The sequence below is a fragment of the Octopus sinensis genome, linkage group LG25 (genome assembly GCF_006345805.1).
Source record: "Octopus sinensis linkage group LG25, ASM634580v1, whole genome shotgun sequence".
Classification (NCBI taxonomy): Eukaryota; Metazoa; Mollusca; class Cephalopoda; order Octopoda; family Octopodidae; genus Octopus; species Octopus sinensis.
In genome coordinates, this window is record NC_043021.1 from 26,335,430 (window position 1) to 26,361,471 (window position 26,042).

General features: G+C 41.0%; 1 protein-coding gene across 3 annotated transcripts in view; it reads right to left on the minus strand.

Moving 5' to 3' along the window:
• Positions 1-3,458: 3,458 nt before the first annotated feature.
• Positions 3,459-26,042, minus strand: part of LOC115224349 (solute carrier family 45 member 3) — a 110,872-nt gene continuing 88,288 nt past the window's right edge. For all 3 annotated transcript variants that reach the window (XM_029795220.2, XM_036513472.1, XM_036513473.1), the window contains one exon: positions 3,459-3,789. In XM_029795220.2, coding sequence (XP_029651080.1) covers positions 3,493-3,789 — 297 coding nt within the window. In that variant the 3' untranslated portion in view covers positions 3,459-3,492. The remainder of the gene's footprint in view (positions 3,790-26,042) is intronic.

The window sequence follows — 26,042 nt, forward strand, 5'->3', positions numbered from 1 at the left end:
AGTGTATGCATGTACATAGCTTTTTATTTTTAATCTTTTGACTTGCTTCAGTCATTAGACTGCAACCAAAGTTTTTCTGTTGAACGAATTGACCCCAGGACTTATTTTGGGGGGGTAAAGCCTTGCACTTATTCTATTGTTCACTTTTTGCCAAACTGCTAAGTTTCAGGGATGTAAACACACTAACATTGGTTGTCAAGCAGTGGTGGGGGACAAAGACACACACACACACACGCAGACATGATAGGCTTTCAGTTTCCATCTACCAAATCCACTCAAGGCTTTGGTTGGTTTGAGGTTATAATAGAAGAAACTTGCCCAAGGTGCCATGTAGTGGGACTGAACTTGGAACCATGTGGTTGGGAAGCAAACTTCTTACCACACAGCCACACTTGTTAACTTCTGGAAAATCTTTTGGTTTTGTTTATTGATCTGTGAATATATTTGAATGATAAGAGGAGGAAATTGTGAAGTTGTCAAGGTAGGTAGCTGGGTATCTAGGAGACAGAAAGCCATAAAGTAATATCTTAAGACATGTTGTTAGAAGGAAAAAGCTAAAATATTTTCTCTTCCTGATAAAAGGCTTGACTTGAAATATTGAAGTAGAAAAAGGTGTGTTGCTGTAGTTTGTTCAGGATGTAAAGGAGGGTTTGTTGTAGTGCCATAGCTTTCTGGGTAGGGTACACTGTGTATATTAAAGACCCTTTCAGTGACAGTGTTTAGGAGTGCTTTGAATATAATATACCTGCCTACTATGACTTGGTATAACACCTGAAGTGAATGAAGTTAAGTGTCAGTAATTCTAGGTGTGACACAGTATTCTTCTACACAAGATTCCACCCACCTTTATCCAAATGTTGCATTTTTCGCTCCCTTCTCTATCAAAAGGCCCTTATGATGGCCACAGCAGTAAAGGCAAATGCAGACACTAAAATGCAACAGTTGTTTGACAGTTTACAACCCAACACAAAACCTTAGACAAGCAACACTAATGATGCTGGATCTATTTCCAAGTCAGGTAAATATCTTCCCATGTCTGGACTTGGTGATTATTCTTACGATGACCATTATTCTGGTGAAATGGCAGCAGAGTTTACAGTAGATGTTTCAGGTTCATTAAACTTACAGCAGCAGAGTGAGTTGAAGCTTGTTACAGCAATTAAATAAATATACCCTTTAGATGTTAAGGTGGTGTATCAGTGCATTATAGCTGCTCCCTACAGGTGAAGTGTAGCTGGCCCCAACAAAAATAGTTTATTGCATAGGTAGTCTATAGTCAACCCCTTCAGGCATTGCTAGTTGGCCCCTATACAGTTTTCTTGTCAGTCAGTTGGCAACAGCCACTAAATCTCTTCCAATTTCAATTCCTGTCAGGTAATATTGACAATAGTGTTGTGATTCCAACCAAATGTGTTTTCGCAAAAATTCCAAGATTGGCAGGTCTCAAAAGAATAATCAATATGGACAAGGTGACGTTTGAAGGGAGGGGCAGGCAATCCAAGAGGTTGCTAGTGTTGGAAGCATTAACTTAGGATATTGAGCCAGACATTTGGAGCAGGAGACTTGGTCCATATCTTGACAACAAAATTATCTCTGTTAAGGTTATCACCACATTTGTATTCACAGTCAAAGATCCCATCCATGTCACTCACCTTTGAAATTATTCATTTTACTATAAAATGAAAGAAAAGAATACACCAAATTTTCTTAATGAAACATGCTTTTTTATTGCTGATTGTTTGTTTTAGAATTTTTACATTTTTTACAAATTTTTTCTTCTTCCATAATTGTTGAATGGGTGAGATGATGTTTCATCAGAGCAATTAGATTTTATGACCAGAGTTATTTTTAAGGAAAACTTGGCCTCCACATAAAGGATGACAAAACCGAGACGAAAATGCATGGCATAGCAGACCTGTCCAACCCATGTTAAACTGGAATCATTCAAATGATGATGATGATGATGATAATGATGATGATGGTGGTGGTGGTGGTGAGGAGGAGGAGAAGGAGGAAGAGAACAATGGTGGTAATGATGATGGTGATGATGATGATGATGATGGTAATGAGATCCTATCCTACCACTAAATGTTCAATTCAGTTCTTAACTTCACAGCCACTGGACTTTCTAAATCAATAATTCTTTCTAATCTAGGCACGTGGCCAACAACTTTTAGGTGCATGGGTGGGTGGTTGATTCAATCCATCTCAGCTCTCAACTGGTTCTTTATTTCATTGGCACCAAAAGGATAAAAGGTAAAGTTGACCTTGATGGCATTTGATCTCAGAATACAGAAAGCTAGAAGAAATGCCACTGAACATCTTGTCCAAAGTTCTAACAATTCTGCCAACTCATTAAGAATAACCAAAGTTAACCAATCCCTTTGACAAGGGAAACACACAACAAAAGCCTTCAAAGGATGATCTCTACATTTGCAAGTGGGCTTTATTTGATAAAATAATAATAATAATATCAATAAGGATAATGGTTTCAAATTTTGACTCAAGGCCAGCAGATTAGAGGAACTAACCCCAGTATGCAACTGGTACTTAATTTATTGACCCTGAAAGGATGAAAGGCAAGGTCAACCTCGGTGGAATTTGAACTCAGAATGTAAAGACAGAAATATTGCTAAGCATTTTGCCCAGCATGCTAACGATTCTTGCCACCTTGTATAATGATGATAATAATAATAATAATCCTTTCTAATAAGGCAAAAGGCCTGAAATTTGGGGAGAGGGGACTAGTCGATTACAGTGACCCCAGTATTTGACTGGTACTTAATTTATCAACACCAAAAGGATGGATGAAAGGCAAAGTCAACCTTGGCGGAATTTGAACTCAGAACGTAAAGATGGGTGAAATGCTGCTGAATGCTGCTTGACGTGCTAACGATTCTGCCAGCTTGCCGCCTTTAATGATGACGATGATGATGACGATGATGGTGGTGGTGGTGATGATGATGACAATGATAGAAAAATTTAGAAGAATGATTTTTTTTAAAGTTAACTTTTTCACAACCCACAAATAAAAAGAAAAATGGAAAAAAACCCCTAAGATTGGTACTTACAGCTGAGTCTTCTATCCCCTTAGACAGGGGACCAGTTTGCTTTGGATAACTTTTGTTCCTAACAGCAATGTGAAGTGAAGTAATGAAGAAAAAAAACCCAAATGAATTTGAACTCACAACTCACAGGTCCATAAATTCAATGCCTTATTCATTCAACCATGTCATATTTGAAAAAAACCCCACAAAAACAAAGAAACAAATGGGTAAAAAATATAAATAAATAAAAACCACATAAATTTTTACCCCCACCACCATTTTCTTCATTGCTCTTAATTTTTTGTTTTTATGAATTTCAGGGTAAAACAGTAGTTATTCTACAGACAAAACATAACTAAAATATATTTGTAAATAAAATAAAATAAAAATAAAGATGCATAAAGTTGTTAATTTTTTTTTTTTGGTTTGTTTTGTGTTTTTATTGTTAAACTATCATCGTCCTTGTCCGAGGGTGTCTGTGGTATTTTAGAATTTCTTGTTTGTTAATAATTATTTTCGTACTAAAAAGACACGACAGCAGCCCCATCACACCAGCGGTGAGGATGTAAGAGAGAACGGTGCCCGTTAAATGTACAACGTAACCCATTAATCCAGACAAGATGACTTGGGACAAGAAATAAGTGCTGTCCAAGATGGCCATGTCCATAGCAATGCCACGAATTTGATGTGAATGAGAAGGACTGGCATTGCTCGTGGGTCGTTCGACGTCGAAGAAGAACACCTGGAATAAAAAAAAATATAAAAAGAAACAATGAAATATTTGGGTTAGTTTTGGAAACAGGTTTTTGAAGGTAAAAGACAAGAGTCAGCTAAGAAAATCCATAAGCTGATCAAGAGACTGTCGTGGAATGGGATTAAACGAGGTTTATTTTTTTCAATATAGACCCCCTTGCAGTGCACACCCTTCTTCCATCCATGTTGGAGTGCTTGGATCCCATTAATGAAGAAGTTGATCAAAAAAAGTCTTGAACAGCAAATGTGATGCCATCATCACTGCAATGTTGGTTCCCAGCCATGTGTTCTTTCATGATGGTGAATAGACGATTGCCAGATGAGGTCAAATCAGAAGAACCAGGGAGGCTGACAGACCAGTTCAAAGTCACAGTCAAACACAGCAGCCACTGGCAGAGTATACTCATGATAGGCAATAAACACAATACCATCACCTTCCCTGAAGATGAAACGACCCTGGCCTTCTTTGGAGCAGATGAGGAGAGGTGTTTCTGCTGCAAGGATTCTCTCTGTCTCTGGCTCAGTGATGAAGCCAACGCTCATCCTGGCTGAGGAAATGTTTAAGGAAACCAGTTGCAGTTGCCTGAAACAATGTCAGGTTTTCCTGTGATGTAATCAGCCTGATGTGCTTTTGATCAGGTGTCAGAAGACATGTCATCCATCAAGCAAAAACGTTTGTCATGCCAAGTCCATTGTGCAGAATATTCCCATTTCTCTTCAGGGATATTCTAACAGCATGTGCTGTCTGATTTATACTCAATCACTTATCATCCATCGCCATCTGGTGAACATGATCAATGTTTGTCTTGGTGGTGGCAGATGTAAGATGTCCAGACCTTGTGTCATCTTCAAGACTCTCTCTCTCTTCCCCTCCTAAATGCAGCTGCCCACTTTTTCATTGTTGATAAAGCTGGGACATCATCCTGTAATGTAGCAACCATGTCAACATGGATGTCTTTAGGGGTTAAACCTTTTTTCTGAAGGTACTTGATAACACCACGATGCTAAATTTTATCTATTTTCTAGAGAATTCGATACTAATTACTTTTGAAGTGTTCTTTGAAGAGTCAGATGTCAGTTTAGCTGGAAAGAAACAAAGCAGTTATTAATAAGAAGAGCTGAAATGAACACATGCAAGATCTCACAACTCTAGCATCACTCTTTCATAGTCAACCTTTGAACTCTACAGCTCATCCTCATCGAAGGGAAACTACTACTCACAGAATCTGGGAAGTTGCCAGGTCTTCAGCACTATTACATCTTTGGTCAAGATACTTAATTTCGAAAGGGAGAGTATTTTCCCCTCTGCTCTGTGTGTGTGTCTATGTATGTGAGTGTGTGTGGTTACCAGTGAGGGCCTTTGAACATCAATACCTAATGGTATTTTCTCCTACAAAAGTTACTTCCATTTATGCAAAGTTGCCTTAGCTTTTCTTCCCTTAAGAGATTAATAAAGTGCATGTGGTTGAAATTGACTAAAACCTTTGGATGCAGTGCCCCAGCATGGCCACAGTCTAGTGACTGAACTCAATAACAGTTTAATTTAATGGCTGTGACAATTCCCCAGTAAAATGGAATAAGTTCCTCATTAGGCTGCAGCGCTAATTATGGTTTGTTCTCAACACAAAATGTTACCTGCAAATTAACAGATGAACTGGTCCTTAATCTAACCCTATTGATACCAATATCCCTGAGATTGACCCTGGTTCTGATACAAACATTATGGTTTAACCCTTTAGCATTCAGATTACTCTGTCAAATTTAATCTTTATTTATCCACACTGTTTTCAATTAATCCTGAATTATATCATAGCTTCAAGATTTTAATAATGTGATTGTTTATTTTTTTAAATGACATTGTAGGGTAGGTGTGAGAGGTCAACAAAAGAAACCAAGAGAAAAAGTACCAGACTTAAAAATACAAATCCTGGGGTCAATTGTTCGACCAGAAACCCTTCAAGATGGTGCCCCAGCATGGCCACAGTCCAATGACTAAAGTAACAAAGAAGGGGTAAAAAACTTGTTCACATCATTTGCCTCCGTACAGCCATGAACATGGCTACGTGGACGTGGCTGGTGTTTGATACATTGGTAGATTATTAGCTCAACAGGAAACCCGTGGATGTTGGAGACAGGAAGAGCATCCAGTTGTCAGAATGTCTCCCCTGACTTTTGTCTCACCCATGCATCTTCGTTTTAGCTTCTGCATTTCCATGCAAGCACGGAGGTTAAGACAATGACGAAACTGGCCAGTGGCTTTGGTGACAGCAACAACGAAGACAAATGAATCTCATTTAGCACTGGAGACCAACAATGAATTTGGCAATTTTCCTTTTGAAAACTTCTAACTTGAGCTTTTACTAGTTTCATTAATTTGGTAGGGGCCATGCTGGGCTTTTAAGGGTTCCAGGAAATTTTCAATCCTTGTGTTTTGGGTTTTATTATAAGAAACTCTTTGAAAAGGCAAAGTAGATCTAGCCTAAAACTGGGACTAAATTTGGCAGAGACAATACCACAAGGTATTCTTTTTTTCTGATGCACCAATTCTATATAAAGCATTTTTTGTTTGACACACTGATCCCTTACTCTTTCTTTCTCACACACACACAACCATTCTCGACATCAAATTTTGAAGCCACCCTACAATGAGAGCAGCTAAAACATCAATAGTTACAAATATATTATGATTATTATTTCTAAGAATGTCAGACTCGTCAAAGGAATGTCAAATTATCCTCGAAGAAATCATAGAATCAGACAAGATAATGAAGAAGTAACTCTGTTGAAAAAAATATATATATACAAAGAAAATGGGAGAAAAAATGCCAAATGTTAAGAGAACATTCTAGAGATTCCATTGATAAAGAGCAGAGATAAATAAAATATTGCAAATTGTATTAGTATGTTGTGACTAACACATGTTTAGAATAGATAAATAATGGTGTCTTGGAGGTAACATTGAAGAAAAGTTGTTCAGTGATGTCAGAGCAATGCTGAGACGTGTTGGGAGTGGAATGGCAGATCTTCACTTTTGTTAGACTCATCAACATCATCACCATCTGCTTTTCCATGTTTGCACGGATCAGATGGAGTTTATTGAGGTTGATTTCTGATAGCTGGATGCTGTCACCAACATTCTTTTGTTTCCAAGTCGGGTAAATATCTTCCCATGGTAGGACATGTCTTTACAGAAGATTGGAAACAATGGACGCCACTTATATAACGGTGAAACTCATTTACAACTATCATGCAGAGTCAAGACCACACACACACACAACAGACTTTTTTTCAGTTCCTGCCACCAAAATCCATTCCCAAGGCTTTGGTGGTCATTATTTTAAATCAAAAACATGGATCTCTAAACAAAGGGCAGGTGTTCTGGAGTTCAACAAGTTGCTGGTTAATATATGTACAACTAACACTCAGAGCAAAATTTATCTCCTTAAATATAATTTTGGTAAAGATTTCTTAGGGAACTTCTTGGCACTGTTTAATTTAACTCTGGTGATTGGTTTGTCTTTTCAATTTAGTCAGCCTACATGGCATAGAATCTTCTAGAATACAGGTTTTTGCCACTGTATTCATGTGAACAAACTCCAGTTAAGGTCTCCACTCAAAATCTTGTCTTCAATGTTCAATAGAATGTTCTGAGTAGCTTCCAATAAGCATTCTTTGAGCCCAATTGTAACATGAAAATTTAGTGTGGTGGTCAGTCATGGATTTTTCCCTGGTGGTTCACAATTTGAGGCAGGTTGTGTGTGTGTGTGTGTGTGTAGACAATGACTACACCAAAGTTTAAGTTTTCAAATATTTTATTAACCTGCATCATTATATTTACAAATGTAATAGTAGCAGCGGCAGCAGCAGCAGCAGCAGTACGGGAGCTGGAACAGTGTGTCGCTGCATCCAACATTTGTTGGTGATTCCCTACTACTTCTGGTGAATGACATATTTGCACCACCCTCCAGGTGACAATCCTCCAACCCACGGGTCTGTTTTGGGGTAATTGTTGCTGGTGAGGGTTTTAATGATGTCTGAGTGTAAATCCCACCTCAACCTCTTTTAGTCCCCTTCTACAATATGAAGAAGAATCGTTGGGTCTATTCTTTCCCATGCAGCTCCCCTCACCACACAACTTTTACAAATGTACACCAAATAAATCAATAAAACTCAATGAACATATCGGTCAGGAATATTCTGTATGGAACTTGTTGGAGAAGGTAAAAGGCAGAGCAAAGAATTAATGTGTGTTACCTGGCACTGAAAATTATGGTTGGTGTCTGTTGTCAAATAAGACCAAAGCATGTTACTTACACAAGGGAAAGAGGAAAAGAGAGAGAGAAACCAACTCACTGAGACAATCAACATAGATTCCCCTCGAAAGGTAACGACTCTCTGACCTCAGGTTGAATTTCCCAGTTTTTATAGATGTAAGCTAGCTTCTAGAATCTTCTGCTAAATTATTTGGTGGGAAAACTTGTTGAATTAGTTTGAAGTTTGCCACAGAAACCAGAACAAGTCAACCAGTGCTAAGTGGGTCAGCCATATCCACATCGAAGCTAATATCTTTTATGGCAAATTTTCTTCTTTTATGGAGATGTATTGTGGTTCTAGACTGGAGAAATCTAAGAGCTATGGTTCAAATCTCAACCAGGGTCTCATTACAAATTGAGCAAATTAAAGATTTGGATCCTCCTAGAAGACTTGTATTAATAAGCATGCCAAACCTATCTGCTGTGCTGAAATTCTATTAGGGAGTGATTTAGATAACCTAATTACGGAGCTCTGCTTGTCTAATTTAGAAAACTGGGAAGTCTGTTGAGCAGGATACAGAGGTGACGTTGTGTGACATGGATTAGATTCCACTAATTTATGGTTTTTCTTGAAATAGTGATATTCTTTTGTTTCTCTAATTCTTAAAAATATAAGGCACAATGGATGTAAGAAGAGATTTTGGACTGCTGACCACATATCCAGTAGAGGTTCATCAGCTCTGAAACTGTGTTGCAGTAGGGGGGTGGGGGTAACTTCTGCTACTACTTACATGTAGCTGGGTGATTAAGAAGCTCACTTTTCATCCACACGGTTTCAGGTTCAGTCCCACTGCGTGGTATCTTTTCAAGTCCCCAAGTGTCTTCTATAATAGACCTGAGCTGATCAAACCATTGTCAGTGGATTTAGCAGAAGCAAACTGAAAGGAGCTTGTTTGTTTGTTTGTGTGTGTGTGTGCACAGCATTAGTTGGGCCTGGGTTCAATTGCTGGCAGAGGAAGGCACAGACATGGCTGTGTGGTAAGGAGCTTGCTTCACAACCACACGGTTCCAGGTTCAGTCCCACTGCATGGCACATTGGGCAAATACCTTCTGCTATAGCCTCAGGCTGACCAAAGCCTTGTGAGTGGATTTGGTAGACGGAAACTGAAAGAAGCCCAATGTATATACATACATACATACACACACACACATGTATAAACACAAACACACCACACATATATGTATACACACACATACACACATATGTATAAACACACACACGCATATATATACATATGTATACCTACATATATACATATATATATATATATATATATATATACATATATCATCATAAAAATTGTTTAACGTCCGTTTTCGTTGCTAGCATAGGCTGGATGGTTTGACCAGGGTCTGGGAAGCCAGGGGGCTGCACCAGGCTCCAGTCTGATCTGGCAGTGTTTCTACAGTTGGATGCCCTTCCTAACGCCAACCACTCCGTGAGTGTAGTGGGTGCTTTTTACATGCCACCAAACCAGGGGCCAGAGGAGGCTGTCAATGGCCACAATCGGTTTGTGTTTTTTACATGCCGGTATGGGTATCACAACTACAATTTTCATTTGATTTTCATTTTGATGTTGATGTACTTGACTTAATAGGTCTCCTCATGCACAGCAGGTCACCCTATGATCCAAGGTACTTTTGAATGGGCTGGGGCTGTTTATACAAAACTGGTGTAGGATACAGCCGTCAACTCACTTTATTTGCCAGGTTGTCGCAGCCACAGCAGATCTCCAGAGGTCTCGATCTTTTGTCATTGCCTCTGTGAGGCCCAACGTTTGAAGATCATGCTTGACCACCTCATCCCATGTCTTCCTGGGTCTACCTCTACTCTGGATTCCTCCAACTGTTTGGGAGTGGCACTTTTTCACACATCTCTCCTCATCTATCCATAGTACATGACCATACCATCGCAAACGTCTCTCTTGCACACTACATCCGATGCTTCTTATGTCCAGCATTTCTCTCAGGGTGCTTACACTCTGTCCATGTGTGCACACCGACATTACACTTTCAGTGGATCATGCTAGCTTCATTTCTTTCAAGCCTACACATGTCCTCTACAGTCACGGCCCATGTTTCACTACCGTGAAGCATGGCAGTTCGCACACATGCATCGTACAATCTACCTTTCACTCTGAGTGAGAGACCCTTTGTCGCCAGTAGGGGTAGGAGCTTTCTAAACTTTGCCCAGGCTATTCTTATTCTAGTGGTAACACTCTCTGAGCATCCACCCCTGCTACTAACTTGGTCACCTAGGTAGCGGAAACTATCTACTACTTCTAGTTTCTTCGCCTGGAGTGTGATGGAATCTATTTTCTGAGCATCTGTGGTGTCTATTGCCCCCCCTGTGCATCTGCTGCACATGAAAGCTATCTTCCCAGTTAATCTTCTTTTGACATTGCTGCACCTCTTATGTGTCCATAGCTTACACTGGGTACATCTTATGGAGTTTCTACCTATACCTTTTCTGTAGATCGAGCAGGGCCACCTACCTGAAGGGGTGTATGATGTGTTCACCTTCCTACTTACTAAAACTTAGGTCTTTGCTACATTGACTCTAAGACCTTTTGATTCTAAGCCTTGCTTCCACACCTGAAATTTCTTTTCTAGTTCCGGTAGTGATTCCGCTATGAGAGCCAGGTAATCAGCATAGAGGAGCCTCCAGGGGCAACCCATCTTGAATTGCTCTGTTATTGCCTGGAGGACTATGATGAATAAAAGGGGGCTGAGGGATGAACCTTGGTGGACCCCTACTTCTACATGGAACTCTTCACTATACTCATTATATATATATATGTATACCTACATACACACACACACACACACACACATATATATATATACACATATACCTATATATATATATATGTATACATACATATATACATAACATAAATATACATAAATACATACATACATACATACATACATACATACATACATACATATATATATACATACATACATATATACATAAATACATATTTTTTTAGATATATATATATAACTGAAATTTACAAAAAACAAAAGATGAAGACAGGTGTATAAACAACAAACAGGTGTATTAGTTTAATGCTCGGGAAAGTGAGGAAGTCTTTTACATTTCAAGCCTACGCTCTTCAACAGAAAGGAACACAAGAAAATAAACAGAGAGAGAATTAAAAAAAGAAAGCTTTAGTAGCTAGCAGTCAATCACCACACATTTTATATAAATATATATATATATATATATATATATATATACACATATATATATAAGACAACCGGAGGTTTCTAAGGGATAACCTGCTGAGAGCCACTGACCAGATCTGTGGCTGGTGCAAAGTCCCCTCTCAACCCAAAATAACGTGGTGGTGGAACAATGTTGTAGACAGGGCTATTAAACAAAAGAAACAGGCTTGGAAGGACTGGAAGAACGGAGGTAGCAGGGAACTGTATTAGACTGCCAGAAGGGAAGCTAGGAGACAGGTTTATTTAGCCAGAGGGGAAGCAGATAAGAAAAAATTTGCCAATATTCTGCACCGTGGGGACCAAAGACTTGAGGTATTCTGTGTTGTAAGACAGTGTGTAAGAGAGAATTGTGATGTGGTAGGAGAGAAATGTGTTCGCATGGATGATGGCTCACTTGCGCTAAATGAAGATGCAAAGAGAGAGGTTTAGAGACACCACTATGAAAGGTTGCTGAATAAAGAAAATGAATGGGATAAAGAGAGTCTGCCGAATGTCGACCCAACAGAGGGACCAGCTATCCGAGTTGACAGTTCCTTAGTAGTTAAGGTAATTAGAAGCATGAAGACAGGGAAAGCCCCATGCCCATCAGGAATTACTGCAGGGATGCTTAAAATATCTGGTAGGGTCGGCTATAGCCTAGTCACCCGTATAGTTAATCAGGTGATACACGAAGGAGTCATACCCAATTGACTGGTGTAACAGCATAATAGTCAACTGCTACAAAGGTAAAGGTAACGCCCTAGATACAAATAATTACAGAGGTATGACGCTGTTGGATCAGGTAATGAAGGTCACGGAGAGGGTCATAGCCCAACTGATTAGGGAGAGAGTCAGCTTGGATGAGATGCAGTTTGGTTTCGTGCCAGGGAAAAGCACCACTGATGCCATATTCCTGGTAAGACAGCTGCAGGAGAAATACCAAGCCAAAGATAAGGCCCTGTACCTGGCTTTCATTGACATGGAGAAAGCCTTCGACAGGGTCCCCTGATTCCTTATCTGGTGGTCAATGAGGAAACTAGGGATAGATGAATGGTTAGTGAGAGCTGTGCGAGCCATGTACAGGGACGCTGCTAGTAAGGTGAGGGTTGGCAACGAGTACAGTGAAGAATTCCGGGTAGAGGTAGGGGTCCACCAAGGTTCAGTCCTCAGCCCCCTCCTATTTATCATAGTCCTCCAGGCAATAACGGAGGAATTCAAGACAGGATGCCCCTGGGAGCTCCTCTATGCTGATGACCTTGCTCTAATTGCTGAGTCACTATCAGAACTAGAGGCAAAGTTTCAAGTGTGGAGACAAGGATTAGAATTGAAGGGCCTTAAAATCAACCTAGCTAAAACCAAAGTCCTAATATGTAGGAAGGCAGGCAAATCACAAATGCCTTCAGATAGATGGCCCTGCTCGATCTGTAGAAAAGGCGTAGGTAGAAAGATGCACCAAGAGTAAGCTATGGACACATAAGAGGTGCAGCAATATCAAAGGAAGGCTAACTGACTGGGAAGATAGTTTTTGTATGTGGCAGATGCTCAGGAGCAATAAACACTGAAAATGCTCAGAGACCAACTTCTGCCACATTCCAGGGAGAAAAACTAGAAGTAGTTGATAGCTTCTGTTACCTAGGTGACCAAGTCAGTAGCGGGTGTGCTGAAAGTGTAACTGCTAGAGTAAGAATAGCCTGGGCAAAGTTCAGAGAGCTCCTACCTCTGCTGGTGACAAAAGGCCTCTCGCTCAGAGTAAAAGGTAGACTGTATGATGCATGTGTGTACGAACAGCCATGCTACATGGCAGTGAAACTTGGGCCGTGACTGCTGAGGATATGCGTAAGCTCGCAAGAAATGAAGCCAGTATGCTCCGATGGATGTGTAATGTCAGTGTTCATACTCGACAGAGTGTAAGTACCTAGAGAGAAAAGTTGGACCTAAGAAGCATTAGTTGTGGTGTGCAAGAGAGACGTTTGCGCTGGTATGGTCATGTAGCGAGAATGGATGAAGATAGTTGTGTGAAAAAGTGCCACATCCTAGCGGGAACCTGTGTAAGAGGTAGACCCAGGAAAACCTGGGACGAGGTGGTGAAGCACGACCTTTGAACTTTAGGTCTTACCGAGGAAATGACCAGAGACCGAGACCTTTGGAAGTATGCTGTTCGTGGGAAGACCCGGCAGGACAAGTGAGACTATAACCCGTGGCCTCTACCTGGGACATAGCCAGCCCACTTATGCATACCTTTCCTTCTTGTGACACAAACCCTACTTGTGAAGATCTGTTGAGGCAAGTGAAAATCAAAATCAAAATCGATCAACATCAATGGAAATTGTAGCTGTGATACCGTAAGAGAACCATCCGAACGTGGCCGTTGCCAACGCTGCCCCGACTGGCCTCCGTGCTGGTAGCACGTAAAAAGCATCATCTGATCGTGGCCGTTTGCCAGCCTCGTCTGGCACCTGTGCTGGTGGCATGTAAAAAGTACCCACTACACTCTCGGAGTGGTTGGCATTAGGAAGGGCATCCAGCTGTAGAAACACTGCCAGATCAGACTGGGCCTGGTGCAGCCTTCTGGCTTCCCAGACACCAGTTGAACCGTCCAACCCATGCTAGCATGGAAAACGAACATTAAACGATGATGATGATGATATATTGGACAAACAGGAATATCACTCCATCGAAGAACCACCATCCACAAAGAGCAAATCCGCCACCCACAATACAGACAGTTACAGGTTAGTGAACATGTAGAGAGGTGTGTCAGGAATCTTAATCCTAATTTCCAAATCTTCCCCTTCTATCAATGTTCACAGAACACCACAATGCAACAAAGGTTGAATAAAGAGGCAATTTTCATCAATAAATATCTTCCCCAACTAAATATGAACACACAACTTAATACAGAACACCACTAACCCTTCAATTAACACCACTAACCCCTGTACACTCCCTACACCATTCACATTACAATTCTATATCTAACACAACTGCACTAAATCCAGAACTACTTACCTCCCTTACAAATAATCTTTTTACTCAGGAACTATTAGACCTGACACCGTTCATTAGCCGGTGTTTATTCAAAGCAATGTATAGCTTATGACGAAACCATGGTATACTTTGTTTTCTGACTATTTAATCATCTCACAATAATGACTTTTATGACTTTTATTACTACCTCTAAATGTAAATATCTGTCGTTATCTTTCATAAAAAGCCTTTTCTGTTTTTCATATTTTCCCCTTACATTTTATATTTTCTTTTTGTAACATATTTCTACTATATATATATATATATATATATATATGTCAAAACGAATTTGTGTCAGTGTCATGCTTTGACCCCCTCTCTCACTATTCAATGACACTTCTTCTACTCCTCTTGCAGGGGTGAGAGTAATAGTAGGCATAGAGATGGTGAGGTGGGGTTGTAGATTGCCGGTTGTGATGGTAATGGGGTGATAGTAATAGTATGAGCAGTAGTTGAGATAGAGGCAGAGGCGAGAGTGCTGGTGGTGGTGGTAGTAGCTGAGGTGGTGAAGCATGCCCGTGATAGTGAATGGTGTGAAAGACAGTGGTGATGGTGGTGGAGGAGACAGCCACGAAGTCAAAGGTGTTGATGGTGGTGGTGCCAGAAGTCTGAATGGTGTGTGTATGGCAGTTGAGGTGGCGATGGTGGTGGTGCTGGTGATGGCTGAAAACAATCAACAGAAAGAAAGAGAGAGAGAAGGAAAGAGGTTAGACAGAAAAAGAAATTGTACTGATCCCCCCCCCCCACGGGAAGGCAAAAAATGTTGTTTGTCATGAAGCTTTGCATATTATATCATTGTTTTGATGAAAATTGTTCATTGCTTGAAAAATATTGGTGAAGTTTAATAAAATTTAATATATACTCAATGCATAAAGTGTCATTGTTGGGCTCAAGGCCCAATGAAGAGCCCTCCACAGGGGCTAGCCTATAGAGCAGCTTTTAAGCTAGTGCACACACACGTGTGTGTGTGTGTGTGTTTGTCCCCCACCACAGCTGGTGTTGATGTGTTTACATCCCTGTAACTTAGTGGTTGAGCAAAAGAGATCGATAGACTAGGTACCAAGCTTAAAAGAAAACAAATAAGTCCTGGAGTCAACTCATTTGACTTAAAACTCTTCAAGGCAGTGCCCCAGCATGGCCACAGTCCAATGACAAAAACATGTGAAATAGAAGGGGAAAAAAATTAAAATGGATTAAATCTATGCAGTGTGTGCATGCGTGTGTGTGTGCATGTATGTGTGTGTGCATGTATGTGTGTGTGCATGTATGTGTGTGTGCATGTATGTGTGTGTGCATGTGTGTGTGTGTGCATGTGTGTGTGTGCATGTATGTGTGTGTGCATGTGTGTGTGTGTGCATGTGTGTGTGTGCATGTGTGTGTGTGTGCATGCGTGTGTGTGTGCATGTATGTGTGTGCATGTATGTGTGTGTGCATGCATGTGTGTGTGCATGTATGTGTGTGTGCATGTGTGTGTGTGTGGTGTGTGTGCATGTGTGTGTGCATGTGTGTGTGTGCATGCGTGGTGTGTGCATGTATGTGTGTGTGCATGTATGTGTGTGTGCATGCGTGTGTGTGTGCATGTATGTGTGTGTGTGCATGTGTGTGTGTGCATGCGTGTGTGTGTGCATGTATGTGTGTGTGCATGTGTGTGTGTGTGCATGTGTGTGTGTGTGCATGCGTGTGTGTGTGCATGTGTGTGTGTGTGCATGCGTGTGTGTGTGCATGTATGTGTGTGTGCATGCGTGTGTGTGTGCATGTATGTGTGTGCATGTGTGGTGTGTGTGCATGCGTGTGTGTGTGCATGCGTGTGTGTGCATGCGTGTGTGTGTGCATGTATGTGTGTGTGCATGTATGTGTGTGTGCATGTGTGTGTGCATGTATGTGTGTGTGCATGTATGTGTGTGTGCATGCGTGTGTGTGTGCATGTATGTGTGTGTGCATGTGTGTGTGTGTGTGCATGTGTGTGTGTGTGCATGCGTGTGTGTGTGTGCATGCGTGTGTGTGTGTGCATGTATGTGTGTGTGCATGTATGTGTGTGTGCATGTGTGTGTGTGTGCATGTGTGTGTGCATGCGTGTGTGTGTGCATGTGTGTGTGTGTGCATGTATGTGTGTGTGCATGTGTGTGTGTGTGCATGTGTGTGTGTGTGCATGCGTGTGTGTGTGCATGTGTGTGTGTGCATGCGTGTGTGTGTGCATGTGTGTGTGTGTGCATGTATGTGTGTGTGCATGTATGTGTGTGCATGCGTGTGTGTGTGCATGTGTGTGTGTGCATGCGTGTGTGTGTGCATGCGTGTGTGTGCATGCGTGTGTGTGTGCATGCGTGTGTGTGCGCATGTGTGTGTGTGTGTGTGTGTGTGTGTGTGTGCATGTGTGTGTGCGCATGTGCATGCATATATCTGGCACTAGTTCTCCCATTTTTCTTTTTCCCTTCCTGCTCCTCCTCCTGCTCCTACACACACACTCTTCCTTTGTCCTTTCTTTTGCCATCCCCCACCACACATTTTCTACTCCACCCACCTCTCTCATCCCTTCTACTAATCGTGACTGTAAAAACGTTCACAGAGTCTACCATTGTGCCTTATCCATTTCATGTTTCTTCTCTGCTGTTGCTTTATCAACAACAATGGCAGAAGAGTCACTGAGGCAGAAAACCATTCATCAACTGTGTAATCCCCAGCAAAGGAGCCTCTAAACAGGTCATGGGTGACCCGCAGCCCATGGAACTTTTTAATGTGACCTGTCAGATAATACACCATGTCTCGTGTAGTGGCTGGTGGCCCGGTTAATTGTAAAAGCTTGTCCATGTCTGCTCTAAAATGTCATTCAGTCTGCTAGAAATAACAGTTAAATCCCCCTCACAACACACCCTACCATTTAAAATATAGTTTAAAGAAGGACACATTTGATGATGTCGCCAGGGAAACTCTATGTTTGAAGAAAAGGCATGACAGCCACGGCCAGTGGGATGCTTTGACCCTGCTGGATCAGGGGCAACTTGGGGGTTAAATAACAACTGTGAAGTAAGTCAGGAATATGTTGCTAGGGTTACTTGGCAAACAATTGGTGGGGCACTGGCCAGTCGGTTGGCTAGAAATAGCAGTGGTTAACTGCATTGAGGAAGTGGTTGGATGACTGTGAGGTGTGGAGACAATTTGGTAGAGATTAAGTATGGAGTCGGAGAAAGAGATGACAAACAGTTGAGGGGTGGGGAGTGAATCTCAGTTCGTGGGGGGGGGTGAGACAAATTGATGAAGAGAGGGGAGGATTGCAAAAGATTCTGGAGGCATTAATGTGGGACGAGAGAGATTTGCAAAAAGTTGTGAATGTTGGCGTCAGAGAGGCTGAGTCTGGGGAAGGATGAAAAAATAGGTTGTCCTTGACACAAGAGAAGATATAATGACAGAACTGCTGATAGTTCAAGGAGTTAGAAGCAGAGCCAGATCTATACATGAACCAAAATAGGCCATAGCCCAGAGACCCCTTTAACACAGAGAAGCCTAAAGCTTGGAGTTAAACATTAAAAAATATATTTACAGTGATCAAATAAATCATTTGTTAAATTTTTTTTACTTGTTTAAATTTAAGATCCAACAGGGTTCATTTAAGATTATTGAACCCTCTTTTGATTTATTGGGACCTTTTTAGATTAAAAAAAACCCCATCAAATTTAACTGAGATCCCCTGAATCTATCTTCACCCTTTTGAGTTTCAGAGCCCCTTCAATCTGTTTGGAGCCACTAGATTTAATGGAACCCAGTATATTTTGAATTAGCAAAATTGTAGCTCCAACAAAAAACCTTTTGGCCCAGTGGCCACTAGGTCTAAATCCAGCCCTGGATAGGAGAATGGTAGAGGGTATTAGGGGGCATGAAGGAGAGAAGCCTTTATTGACAACTATTCTATATTTATGACTCCTATTTAGCCAGATATTTTAAGGGTCTCAGCAACTCTTTCTGAAGGACCAGCGGCTTTGCCTATCTTCACATTCTTACATAACCAGGAGTTGACATTGCTGATATCCAGATGAGAGGATGAGTTAGAGAGAGAGTGAAGTCAATGTCCCATCCAGCATCACCTTCGAAGGTGATGCTGGATAAGAGAGTGTATAATCTGGACAGCTGAGATGGACTAGAGAGGTTTGTGTGAAAGGGGTCAAGATAAAGGGAGAAGTTTTTTGCTCAAAGCATAATCTGCCAACATCTATCAACATCATGTTACATGTTAAACAGACTGGATGATCAGGGTTTAGGCATCTTTACTCACAAGTCAGCCTAATCAAAGCTAACCTAGGAATACACAACAACAACAACAACAATATGTAGGAGAGGAGTGTGATGTGTCAAGGTGACACAAGACAACGAAGTCTTCCAATGGTAATTCTATCACCCAATGACACCAAAGTGGAACTAAGCAGCAGAATATCAGCTGTTTTAGCCCTTTTTTCTTCTATTCTGTCTGACACTGTTTCTGATTCTTAGATACAAACTCCCTAATTTAAAGGGATATGAATTAATATCTTCCATTGAAATCTAATGCTAATTTATGGTCCAAACACCAGCCTAATTAGGGCAAAGTTATTTTATTAAATTCAGTTTAATTGATTAATCTATAGACTCTATAACTTATATTGAACACTCCTTTCTCATCAGTCCAATGCAAATTCAATATCTGTCTATGCTACGTAAAAGCATCTCAGTTGCCCTGAATGAAGTACCCATTACACTCTGCGAAGTGGTTGGCATTAAGAAAGGAATCCAGCTGTAGAAACGATGCTAAAATGGACAATTAGAATCAGGACAGACCCAGAGCTGACCAGTTCCTGTCAAACTGTCCAAGCCATGATAGCATGGAAAGCAGATGTTAAATGGTGATGATGATATATACATATATATACACATGTACATGCATACATGTGGCAGATGCGCAGAAGCAATAAGCACTGGAAATGCGCAGAGAACAAATTCTGCCACATTCCAGGGAGAAAAACTAGAAGTAGTTGATAGCTTCCGTTACCTAGGTGACCATGTCAGTAGCAGGGGCGGGTGTGCTGAAAGTGTATCTGCTAGAGTAAGAATAGCCTGGGCAAAGTTCAGGGAGCTCCTACCTCTGCTGGTGACAAAAGGCCTCTCGCTCAGAGTAAAAGGCAGACTGTATGACGCATGCGTACGAACAGCCATGCTACATGGCAGTGAAACATGGGCCGTGACTGCTGAGGACATGCGTAAGCTCGCAAGGAATGAAGCCAGTATGCTCCGATGGATGTGTAATGTCAGTGTACATACTCGACAGAGTGTAAGTATCTTGAGAGAAATGTTGGACCTAAGAAGCATCAGCTGTGGTGTGCAAGAGAGATGATTGTGCTGGTATAGTCATGTGGCGAGAATGGATGAAGATAGGTGTGTGAAAAAGTGCCAATCCCTAGCGGTTGAGGGAACCTGTGGAAGAGGTAGACCCAGGAAAACCTGGGATGAGGTGGTGAAGCACGACCTTTGAACATTAGGTCTCACCGAGGCAAAGAATAGTGACCGAGACCTCTGGAAGTATGCTGTGCATGAGAAGACCTGGCAGGACAAGCGAGGCCATAACTCGTGGCCTCTACCTGGGATGTAGCCAACCCACTTATGCATACCTTTCCTCCTTGGGACAAAAAACTCTGCTTGCGAAGACCTATTGAGGCAAGTGAAATCGGAATCGAAATCGAAATCGCTCAAAAATCAATGGAAATTGTAGCTTTGATACCAGTGCCAGTGGCACGTAAAAGAACCATCCGAATATGGCCGTTGCCAGCCCCACCCCGACTGACCTCCGTGCCGGTGGCACATAAAAACCACCAACTGATCATGGCCGTTGCCAGCCTCGCCTGGCATGTAAAAAGCACCCACTACACTCACGGAGTGGTTGGCATAAGGAAGGGCATCCAGCTGTAGAAACACTGCGAGATCAGATGGGCCTGGTGCAGCCTCCTGGCTTCCCAGACCCCAGTCGAACTGTCCAACCCATGCTAGCATGGAAAATGGATGTTAAATGATGATGATGATATATATATATATATATATATAAATTTTTGCTGAAAGTATGTGAATGTCCACTCCCCACCCCACTTGGAAAAATGAAGTTCTGTAATGCACAATAGAGCAAAATGGACATTAAAGGAAAAGACAGCGAACACACACACACACACACACACACACACACACATGCACATTTTAAACAGAAAGTGAAACTGTACTCAAACAATTGTTTCTAATTTGGGCAAAAGGCCATCAATTTTGAGGGGAGGGGGTTTAATCAAGGGCTTCAATCCTCATGCCTTATTTTATTGACCCTGGAGAGATGAAAGGCAAAATTGATCTGTGTGGGGTTTGAACTCAGAATGTAAACAATCACGCAAACAATTCTATAATAATAATCTTTTCTACTCTAGGCACAAAGCCTGAAATTCTGTGCAAAGGGTCAATTGATTACTTTGAGCCCCAGTGCTCAGCTGGTCCTTAGTTTATTGACCTCAAAAGGATGAAATCAATCTTGGCAGAATTTGAACCCAAGATGCAAAAACAGATGAAGTGCCGCTAAGCATTTCGCCCAAGGTTTTCACAGTTCTGCCAACTCAGCAGTTTAAAAGATTTACCAAAATATAATTAATATTTTCATTATTGAACAGTCATTGCTTTCCTTCTGCTGCTGGCAGACAATTACATGGCCTTATTTTCAATATGTCTTAGAACATAGAGTTCCAAATGAAAGTGCAATTTTCAAAGTAGACAGAATGATTTAGATAATACAGACAGATAGGCAGGCAGACAAACAGGCAGATGCAACAACAGATAAAATATAATACATATTAAATATTAATATATAATTTTATTAAAAGACATCTATAATTAACTGTGTACATAAAAGTGTATGAATAAACTCTGTTTGCAATTGAAATTACGTTGAAGTGAAAACATCTGGCCTCATGAGAGATATGTGAATGATCATCATCATCATCATCATCATCTTCACCACAGGCTTTTATTTCAAATGCAGAGAATTGAACTCGTGCATGTTTACCCACACACTGCTGATAACCCTTGTTTTCCAATCAAGTCAAAAACTTCAGGGTCCTACTCTTTACCCAGGAGAGCTGATAGAAATGCTGAAGTGTAAACAAGTGGATGTGTGCTGTGTGTAGGAGGGAAGATGGAAGGGAGCCTCAACTAGATTCCTTACTGGCATGGAACAGGTGTTACAAATTCTGGGTGGATAAGAGTGACACAGATAAATGGAATTAGTGTATTCCTATCTGTGAAATAGACATATGAGGCAACTGACCTAGTTTACACTAGAGTAATGGTGTACATGTGTGTGAGAAGATAATAAAGCTTAAATTGACCATAGGAACAATATTAGTGACAGTTATTTCTGAATTCACACTACATTCAGAAGTTGTAGAACAATGAAACAACTTGTTTTATGAAGTTCTTCTGTAGGCTACATTCATAACTAATAATCGATTTCATTATCACAGCTGTACATGAGGACATGGTTGGTGTTAGGTACGATGAAAGAAGTGAGGAAAGATCACAATTTGTGGGATCCTCTGATACAAATGACCTGACTATCTGTAAGTTGACCCTTAGGAAGGCAGTGAGCCATTGATCAGCTTTCAGTCAGCCCTGACTGAAAGCTGATCAAGAGGCTCACTGCCTTCCTAAGGGTCAAGTTACAGATAGTCAGGTCATTTGTATCAGAGGATCCCACAAAAATATCAAATAACTAGAAGAGAAGTTAGACATCAGATATACATAAGGAAGGAGAGAGGCAGAAAGAAAGTAGTTTATACATGTTCCATGAGGTGGGGGTCAGAAGTGTGAGATGTTCTGGAGAAGTAGGCAGTGCATATGAGATGTTGGAGAGAATTACATACAGAATGCTAACAATGGACTTGAACTGGCTATCAGTGAAACGGGGAAGAAAGATACATGGAAATGATACTTTGAGAATATGAGAGAGAGAGAGAGAGAGACTCTACAATAAGAGAGGGAGCAGCAATTTAAACTGATGGTAGCATTGTAGATAGAGCAATTAAGGATATGAAGGTAGAGAAAGCAGCTGGTTCTTTGGAGGTGGTTGCTGGGGTACTTAAATTTCTGGCTAAGTAGGATATAGGATAGTCGTCGATGCATAGTCAAAAGAAGGCATCATTCCCAAGGATTGGTAATGCAGTATCATTGTAAATTACTAAAAGAGCAAAAGAGAGATTTATTAGAGAGAAAGAAAGGAAAGAAGAGTCGTTATATTGTTGGACCAAGTTATGAAACTTAGAGAAAGAGTTTAGGAAGATTAGGAAGAAGAAGATTTAGTGGTTGAGATAGAGTTTGGGTGGGCACCAAAGGAGACAACTAAAAGAGAAGCATTTCGCTAGAAGTAAGCCTCAATACTTAGCTTTTATTAACCTCACTTGGTGGTCTGGTAGTTTCTAAGGAATCTGGGTGTAGATGAATGCCTTGTAAGGATCATAAAAGCCAGTATAGGGGTGCAGTTGACAGAAGAAGAGCCAGCAACTTAGAATTTAGGTAGGGGCTGATACAAAAGTATCTCGGGCAATAAAGAACCTCATTGATGATGCAAACTTACAGTAAAACAATGCGATTTACTAGACAGGTGAAGCGAACAACATGTGTGTATGTTTACCTAGAATGTTCTAAACCTGCAAACACTCCACGCGCAGGATGTACAAGGTGTAGGAGGATCGCAAAAGCAGTCACAGTTCATAAATGGCCCCGAGGTGAATAGAAGTGGCAAAACAACTTTTCATGGACACATTACAAATAGGGCAAAAATGTGCAGAAACACAATGATCTTTTCTATCTTGTGGCCAGATAGAAAATTTAGTATATTTTTAATTCCATGCTACATGTTTCATTACAAGATAGGAACTACAAGGTATGTATACATACATACATACATGTGTGTGTTTGTGTGTGTGTGTGTGTGTGTGTGTTACTGTGTTTGAGTTTATCCCCCCCACCACCACCACCACTTCACAACTGGCATTGGTGTATTGAAGTCCCTGTAACTTAGCGGTTCAGCAAAAGAGACTGATAGAACAAGTACCATGCTTTAAAAAGAAAAGAAGTGCTGGAGTCAATTCATGCAACTAAAAATTCTTCAACACAGTGCCCCAGCATGGCCACAGTCAAACGCCTGAAACACATAAAAAAGAAAAAAAAGACTATGCATTTTCCTTTAGTTAACCTCTCTCTCTCTCTCTCTTTCTCTCTCCTCTCCTTCTTTCCTACTCTCACCACACCTTGTCTACTCATCCCTGCAATACACAACTCATTCCTCTCCAACAAAACATTCTCTTTGAAACATTAAACTCTTCTTCTTCTTCCTCCTCCTCTCCCACACCGAAACATTCCATTTCCTTCTTAAAACTCTTCACACTTCTGACAACCTCCTTTAATCCTTTTAAGCATTTTCAGACGTCTCCTGTCAAACGCTCACTGCTTACTGCTTTGGATTAACCATGCATTATCTTGTAACTTTGAGAGATTTTCACAATGTGACTGTTACTTTCAGAATGACATTGTAGGGTCAGTGGGAGAGGCCACATTTGGCTAGTCTAAACATAAAACAAGTAGAATATCTGGGGTCTGATGTGGAGGGTTTAAAAGCCAAAGGGTTAATGTTTTAACATTGTTTTTATCTGTTTTCTTACTCTTACTCGTTTTAGTCATTAGACCGTGGCCATGCTGGGGCACTGCCTTTCAAGTATTTTAGTCAACTCAAACAACCCCAGGACTATTTTGTTTTTTTAAAGCCTGGTGCTTATTCCATCAGTCTCTTTTGCTGAACTGCTAAGTTACACCAACACCCGTTGTCAAGCAGTGGTAGGGGACAAAAACACACACACACACACAAACAACAGGGTTTTTTTTTCAGTTTCTGTCCACCAGTTCCACTTACAAGGCTTTAGTCGGCCCAAGGTTATAAAAGAGAAGACACTTGCCCAAGGTGCCATATGGTGAGACTGAACCTAGAACCATGTGGTTGAGATGTAAACATCTCCCCACACACCTACACTTGTGCCTTACCATTCTAATTAGAAACAAAACAAACCAAATACCAAACAATAAAAATTCGTAAAACAATAGATTGTTTGCTTCTCATCTGGAATTTTTCATTTATTTTATTTTTCCTGTTTCTTTCTGTTACGTCTTTCAATTCAATGACAAATAAATTTTAGAAAATTTTTAAAAATGATGTTTTTAATCAATATTAATCATTCAATTTCTTCCTTCCACAATTGTCATCAAAGCTATAACCTTATTGCCTATCATCATCATCGTTTAACGTCTGTTTTCCCTGCTGGCATGGGTTGGACTGTTTGACAGGGGCTGGCAAGGCTGGAGAGCTGCACCAGGCTTCAGGGTCTCTTTTGGCAGGGATTTTATGGCTGGATGCCCTTCCCAACACCAACCACCTCACAATCTTTTACCCTTTACTTGTTTTGGTCATTGGACTGTGGCCATGCTGGGGCACAGCCTTGCACGATTTAGTCAAACAAATCCACTTGTTTCTAATTTTTAAGTCTGGTACTCATTTTGTCGTTTTCTTTTGCCAAACTGTTAAGTTATGGGGATGTAAACAAACCAACATTGGTTGTTAAGTGGTGGTGGAGAACAAAGACAAGCACACACACACACATACATGATGGGCTTCCACACAGTTTCCATCTACCAAATTCGCTGAGAAGGCATTGGTCAGCCTGAAAGCAGAGGACACCTGCCCAAGGTGCCACACAGTGGGATTGAACCCAAAACCATACAGCTGCACAACAAGCATCTTAATCACGCAGCCATCTTTATGCCTCAAAGCAAATACTGCCCCTCAACCCCGCCTTCCCCAGAGTCTCCCATGGGGCAGGGAGGGATAGTTTCCGCTGAGGAGGACCAGCTATGTGTGCTGAAGCATCAAATGTAAACAATCAATAAATCAGTTTTTCACAGATTAATCTACAATTAAAGCAGTGTCTGAAGGTTCTCAATTAGGGGTTCTCAGCGGGGGTGCACATGGCCCTTAAGGGTCCATATAAGATTTTGTTTTTAAAATATATCTTCATGAGCACAGGAATGGCTGTGTGGTGAGTAGCTTGCTTACCAACCACATGGTTCTGGGTTCAGTCCCACTGCGTAGCACTTTGAGCAAGTGTCTTCTACTATAGCCTCGGGCCGACCAAAGCCTTGGGAGTGAACTTTGGTAAATGGAAACTGAAAGAAGCTTGTCATGTGTGTATGTATGCATGTATGTGTGTATATGTTTATGTCTGTTTGTTCCCCCACCATTGCTTGACAACTGATGTTGGTGTGTTTACGTCCCCATAACTTAGCGGTTCAGCAAAAGAGACCAATAGAGTAAGTACTAGTCTTACAAAGAATAAGTTCTGGGGTCAATTTATTCAACTAAAAGTGGTGCTCCAGCATGGCTGCAGTCAAATAACTGAAACAAAATACAATATATTTTAACCATTTTTTTTCTATATATTTCCTAATAATATTTAACCATCAAAATATAATAGGGTCTTTTTTACACATCGAATGGCTACAGGGGTCCCGTGGAGCAGAAAAGGAACCAAAGGAGTCCGGAGAGAGAAAAATGGTTGAGAACCACTGCTTCACGTATTTCTTTCTTCAATGTACT